We start from the raw sequence: 7,160 nt of genomic DNA on the forward strand, positions 1-7,160 counted from the left end.
AAGAAGTAACTGGAAAAAAACTGTTTCGTTATTTCCAAGCAAAATAAAAATGAAGAATTTCGTAAATGATTGATAGTTACTCAAAGATAATGGTGGTTTGGAGACCACATTCTAACCATAAATAGAAGATGGTGCTTAGTATCTATAATCATAAGACTTATACGGAAAATATTTATATTTGCATGGCTGGGCTACTTTAAAAGAGACAGACTAGCACTATTGGCTTGGAAACATCCAGGACGTTGTATTCCATGAAAACAAATACTATTTTTCCAGAAATTGATATAAAAACTTTCTAAGATGTTGCTTATGTATAAATCATGAATCATCGACTCACAAGCCTACAAATTTCTTCTTCAATAGCGGTACATTTTAAACATCACATGAGAAAATCAGTGAAAATGAACGAAAGCGGTAACCAAAACACAAACACATTATATATATATGTATATATATATATATATATATATATATATATATATATATATATATATATATATATATATATAATGATGGGAATAACACTACAAGACAGAAAAGGAGCAACATGGATACGAGGGCAAACTAAAGTAGAGGATATTCTAACAAGTAAGAAAAAGAAATGGGCGTGGTCAGGACATATATAATGAGAATGTCAGATAATATGATGGACGAAAAGAATAAGAGAGTGGGTCCTTAGAGATTGCAAACGAAGCAGGGGAAGGAAGCGAAGACGATGATGGTTTGACGAGCTAAGAAAATTTGGGGGTATAGGACTGGCATAAAAAGACCATAAACAGACGAGAGTGGAAGGACATGTCTCAGCCTTGTCTTGAAGTGGATTAGCAATGGCTGATGATTTATACATATATATATATATATATATATATATATATATATATATATATATATATATACATATATATAGTTTATATATATACACACATATATATAATTAGCAACAGAGAATAACTATGCCTTTAATTTAAGATACTAAAACCTTATTCTTTCATGACCTGCGCTAACTGAAACGCATGTCAAAAGCACCAAAACATTAATTAAAGCCGTGAATTGTCGCCGCCTCACCTGGAATGATTATTGTGGGTGAACCAGGTGACGTGGGGGTGGGGTTCCCTATGGCCGAACAGGCGATGACAGTGGAACCGCCCTCGCTTACTGTCACTGTTTGGGCGCCATCACGCCCTCCGGTCGTCTTGTCGTGGACAGAAAAAGATGAAAAAGACGAAGAAGAATATTATTTTTCCAGGTTGAATGTGAATGTATTTGTTACGTTTGGTGTTTAGATTAAAGACAGAAGTTCGTTGGTTTGAACTGTATAGAAAATTATATTACTGAGAGTTTTTTTCTATATTTCCGGCATATTTGTATGTTTCTTTATGTGCATATATATATATATATATATATATATATATATATATATATATATATATATATAATATATATATATATATATATATATATATATATATATATATATATATATATATATATATATATATATATAAATGTATGTGTATGTATGTATGTATGTATGTATGCATGCTTGTATGAGACTTGTCTCTGGGTCTCTCTCCCTGGCCACGTTTGGTTTTCTTTCTTCCTCTTCCCTGTACTGACATCTTTCTGATATTTACGTTTCAACGTCACTGGAAGATCTATTGAAGTTTTATTATTATTATTATTATTATTATTATTATTATTATTATTATTATTATTTGTTGTTGTTGTGTTGTTGTTGTTGTTGTTGTTGTTGTTGTTGTTGTTGTTGTCTTTGTGGTTGTTGCTGTTTTAGATTATTATTAGTTCACCCAATACTGTAATAAATGGCGGTAAAGTAAGAGTGGGTCGAGGTAGTAATTCTTAACTTAAGAGACGTTATGTACTTTCTATCTAGTCTAAGATACTGTCATTTTGCATGAGTATTTATGCGCCAGTGATGAACGTATACCTTGTTAAGGCTGAACGACGGCAAGAGTAAACGAAAGAGAAAGAGAGAGAGAGAGAGAGAGAGAGAGAGAGAGAGAGAGAGAGAGAGAGAGAGAGAGAGAGAGAGAGTTAACTTAAGAGTAAGATTGTGTCCACACTATGTAAATTTTTATAATAAATACAAGTCGACAACTTATCTTACACACATCACAATCATGTTGAATACAAGTTAACATAATAATAATTTTCCTAACCAGTGCTTCATACGATTATCCAGCACTGGCCAAAGATTTTCGTTCTACACCAACGGTCGTTGACTTGTTGTCAACTTGTATGTGACAAGTATAAGATAGTCGCTGAAACGTGTTTATGACATGTCGACAACCTCGACCCTCAACTTACAGAGGACGTTGAGGATGAAGGAGGCGTTGACGATGCCCCTGGGGCTCTCAGCAGTGACAGAGTACCCTCCTGCCTCTTGGCGATGCACCCTTGTCATCTCCAGGAGGCCCCCTCTTCTTGGTCTTCTTCCTGAAGCAGGACGGGGCCTCTCCACCACTTGTATATGCAGGATGGGTGCAAGAAGGAAGGAAGGAAGGAAGGAAGGAAGGAAGGTTACATTCCTCATAGTTGGAGTTGCTGGAAATGTTCCGGAAACAATGTGGGCATTCACCATTCATTCATATCAAAATATGCGTCTCAGCAGTTGCCAGTGTCTCAGCTAATCGTATGTATGTATGTATAATTCAGAGGGTATTATTATTTTTTCCAATCAAATCCTTTTTCCCGTTAGAATTTTGAAGTCCAATCCTTAAGGTGACAAGCCTTCTATTTTCATGGCATTGCAAAAGAAGAGTAATCCAATGTGCCCGATAAGCTGATTATCACCCAACGATAGAAAAATAATAGAAAATAAATAAATAAAAATGAAATAAAATAAAATAAAAATTGTCGCTATGATCGGTTCAAGAAAGCTGTCGACTAAACCAAAAAGTATATTTGCCAAGGTTTGGGTTTTGCGGACAGTTCCCCATCAGTATGTGGAAACATTGAGATAGGATGCAGCACTGCTTACGAATGAAACAAATTTAGATTAGATGTGTTCAGCATAGACCCCAAGAACGCCATACCACTTACAAAAAAGCAATGAAAAAAAACGAAAAGTAAAAGAAACTGAAAGAAAGCGATGTAAAATATTTCACATGAGTTACATAATAAAGATAATGATATCCAAAGAACGTTCGCCATCTGCAATAAATAAAAGGGGTGTGGCATAATTACTAGGAATACTCTTCTTTCAAACAGCAAGATTCATTGACCATTCTAAAACCTCGACTTCCAAAAAGGAACTCACGTGACAGGTGGTGGGTTGGCCTCAGCTACTGCCCTCAGCAAGAGGTCATCCTTCTCCTTCACCTCCACTACCCCGCTGGGCACGTCTTTCCATACCGGTTCATCTGGAAAAGATATTCCAGTGAGTGTTTCCAGAATGTCATATTGTACGATTCACCTTCATCAAATCTTTCCAGACAGCCAGTTTTATAAAAGAAATTGTCTTATCAGAAATGACATTCCAGTCAATCTTCCAGACATTTTTCCTGGAAGGACATTTTCGAATATAGTTCCAGTCGAGTTCTTGTGAAAAATACCCTGGCAACGGGGAAAGAATGAAGACCCCTTTCGTTAGATGAAATAGTTACAGACCTTCCTTCAGGGATGACTTACGTAGCACATTGAGCGTAACGTTGCTTGTTACGGTAACGCCCAGGCCGTTGGTAGCGTCACAGATGTATGTGCGTTGGTTGTCCTCTATGAGGGCCCTGACTTCCAGCTCAGATCTGAATGGAAGAAGAGCGATGATAATAAATCAGTAGTAGACTATGTTAGACTGAATATAAACAGGACTTGCAGCATATAATTCCAGGAGAGTAGGTTGGGGTATCACAAAAAAAATTAAATTTAGATAAATCTCGAAATATTTTTACAAAATAGATGGTATTGGTTTTTAAAGTACAACAATAAATAAGGCAGTACAGCACTTCTTCGGCTACACAGGAATGGATGAATACGTTATAAATACTGACTTAATCTGAACTTGGCGTTAATTATGTTATAAATTACTTTATATTCATTACTGCGTATCTCGTAAATAACATCTGCGTAGTTAAACGTCTATTTGTTAAGTAGAACTTATTCATGTGCAATAAGGCTTGTATCTTTATTTTCCCGCCCCACCCCCTCCCCAAAAAAGAAAAAAACATTCTTTGAATAGCTGATTTTATTATTGTCATTATTTTTTTTTTCTGCATGCAAGGTTTTTCTTTGAACAAGTCTTTGAGGCGGCGACTTCGTTTGGTAAAATTCAGATAATTATACTATTCATAACAGTACCGAAATATTACTTGTTTATCATAAAACTTCATGGTAATAATTAATAAACTTCATATATATATATATATATATATATATATAATATAATATATATATATATATATATATATATATATATATATATATTGATATATATATATTAATAGATACACACACATATTATATAATAAAGAATGGAACACTTTCTCCTAATGGCAATAAACAAACGTCAATCATGTCCATGAATAATCAATCTTGAGTCTTCCAATCTCGTCTGTGAAGAAACAAAGACAACGAAACAAAGAAAATCGAAACAAACAAAGGAAGACGGCAACAAAGGAAGCATAATTACCCTCGTGAATATGCAATGATGAATAGATTATGAGCCGAACTCTAATTGTTATCAATAAATACTTACAGTTTTATTGTAGAGAAATAATGATACTTTCATGTTGCTATTCGGTGTATGGACAATAGGAGTTTGAACAAAGGATGGTGATTTCAGCATTCATTCGGTAATGTGACTTTTAAAAAATTCCATATTTTCAGATTGAGGACTTTTGGATGGGAGGTGGGCTGGTTGGAGGTAGATGGGGGCTGGGTGGGGGTGGGGGGGAATAGCGTTTTGCCAGATTTAGAATATCTGGAAAGAGATACAGATGGTTTCATTCGTAAGATTCGAGTGTTATTTAGAGGTACAGGGGCAACACTTCAGGCATTCCGTTCATTTAATAGATGAAATAGTATTCTAAATGCTTAAATCTTTTTGTACCAAGGATTGAAGCACGGTTTTCTTGGCATCTGAAAGTACTTACGAAAAAGTTTAGTTTTTTGCTCGAGTCCCCCTGCACGATATAACGCATTCGCGGATGTAAAGGAGTCTCTCTCTCTCTCTCTCTCTCTCTCTCTCTCTCTCTCTCTCTCTCTCTCTCCTTTCATATATCGCCGATTAGGAAGTTGTTCCCTAAGTTCTATAGGTAAAGTCTTTAAACATTTGGAAAGCGAAGACACTTTAAGATGTCACTGTGCCAGTGATGTTATTGCTGATGCGAAACAGGGTTACAATAACTAAAAGGATACTGAAAGGGATTTTGAAACGAATTTAAGTCAAAACCCGTTTGAAAAGAAAGGTTTGGCGCGAGGGATACAATAGAATCGCTAATACAGCTGAAAATGTATACAAGGAATAAGCGGCAGGATGTTCGATTCAGAGGAGGACTGGATCCTTCATATGCAACGAAATCTCTTTGAATTTAGGGGTTTGTAGTATTCATAGACGTATGAAAGAATTTACACTACCTTATAGTAGGCTCAAGCGGGGTGTATTCTCTGTGTGAAACTTTTGAGATAAATTACTTGGCTGGACACAAAAAACAGCACACAACGCACATCTTTTATACATATATCACCTTTATTATTATTGTCATATTAAAAATGTATCGTCATCATCATACTCATTGCAATGTCAGCTTTTCAGCCATAGTATGTACCTTAACTTCAGTCCTGTATTGTGTCAGTTAACACAAGTGATTTTGTTTAAGATCCGTTTCTGTTCGCCTGATGTCAGTCGTTACACTTCCGCTCGCAAGAGCTATTGACCTATCAGTTTGTTGAATGAATGAACTACGGGCTGCTCTATGAGACAGAGCACACGATGGCATAAGGCCAGCTTAATCAAAACCAACCAACCAATGAATAAATCAGTAACTTACGTAGACGTTGCCTCTTACTCACGACTTTGCTACAATACTTTTATCTGTCAGAGGAAAGACCTCTGTGTTTGCGGAGGGGGAAATATTATCAAGGATTTATGCATCATTTATATGAAAAATGTTTATGCTTTTCTTTGCCGGTACTGAATACAAAAGGGCTTACTTTAATGTTCCTGGGAGCCGTATAGGATTTGTTGTGGTTCTGGCTCACGGCTGACTGCTGTATGAATATATATGATATCTAATAGTATATATATATATATATATAATATATATATATATATATATATATATATAATGTCATATCACATTACCGTGATTCATATGCATACATCGAGCTACAAATTTCCTTTAGTTATCTAATTCGCTCTACCTCGGAATTTTATATATTTTCATGTATGTTAACCGAATGAGAATTTTTTTTTTGGTCGATAATAAATTTGTCTGCTCACGACGCGAGCCTGAATTTGTTGGTTTGATGGTTCGCGCCCGTGAGCAGATATATTTATTATCGACTAAAAAATTCCTTTCGGTTAACATATATGATATTAATTCCGAGGATGAGCGAATTAAATACTAAAGGACATTTGTAGCTCCATATATATATATATATATATATATATATATATATATATATATATATATATATATATATATATATATATATATATATATATACACACACATATATATATATATACACACACACATATATATATATATATATATATATATATATATATATATATATATATATATATATATCTATATATATATATATATATATATATATATATATATATATATATATATACACACACACATATGTATATATATATATATATATATATATATATATATATATATAATATATGTGTGTGTGTGTGTGTATTATATATATATATATATATATATATATAATATATATATATATATATATATATATATATATATATATATATAATATATATATATATATAGGATATATATATATATCTATATATATATATATATATATATATATATATATATACACATATACATATACATATGCATATGTATGTAATATATATATAGATATATATATATATATATATGTATATGTATATATATCGAACTACAAATTTCCTTTAATATCTAATTCGTCTACCC

At 33.3% G+C, this 7,160-nt stretch overlaps 1 protein-coding gene across 1 annotated transcript in view; it reads right to left on the reverse strand.

The window, feature by feature from the left end:
• Positions 1 to 4,797: 4,797 nt before the first annotated feature.
• Positions 4,798 to 7,160, reverse strand: part of LOC135214221 (uncharacterized) — a 45,228-nt gene continuing 42,865 nt past the window's right edge. Inside the window, exon 7 of the mRNA XM_064248283.1 lies at positions 4,798 to 4,939. Within this exon, the coding sequence (XP_064104353.1) occupies positions 4,798 to 4,939 (142 nt within the window). The remainder of the gene's footprint in view (positions 4,940 to 7,160) is intronic.

This window comes from Macrobrachium nipponense, chromosome 45 (assembly GCF_015104395.2).
Source record: "Macrobrachium nipponense isolate FS-2020 chromosome 45, ASM1510439v2, whole genome shotgun sequence".
Lineage (NCBI taxonomy): Eukaryota > Metazoa > Arthropoda > Malacostraca > Decapoda > Palaemonidae > Macrobrachium > Macrobrachium nipponense.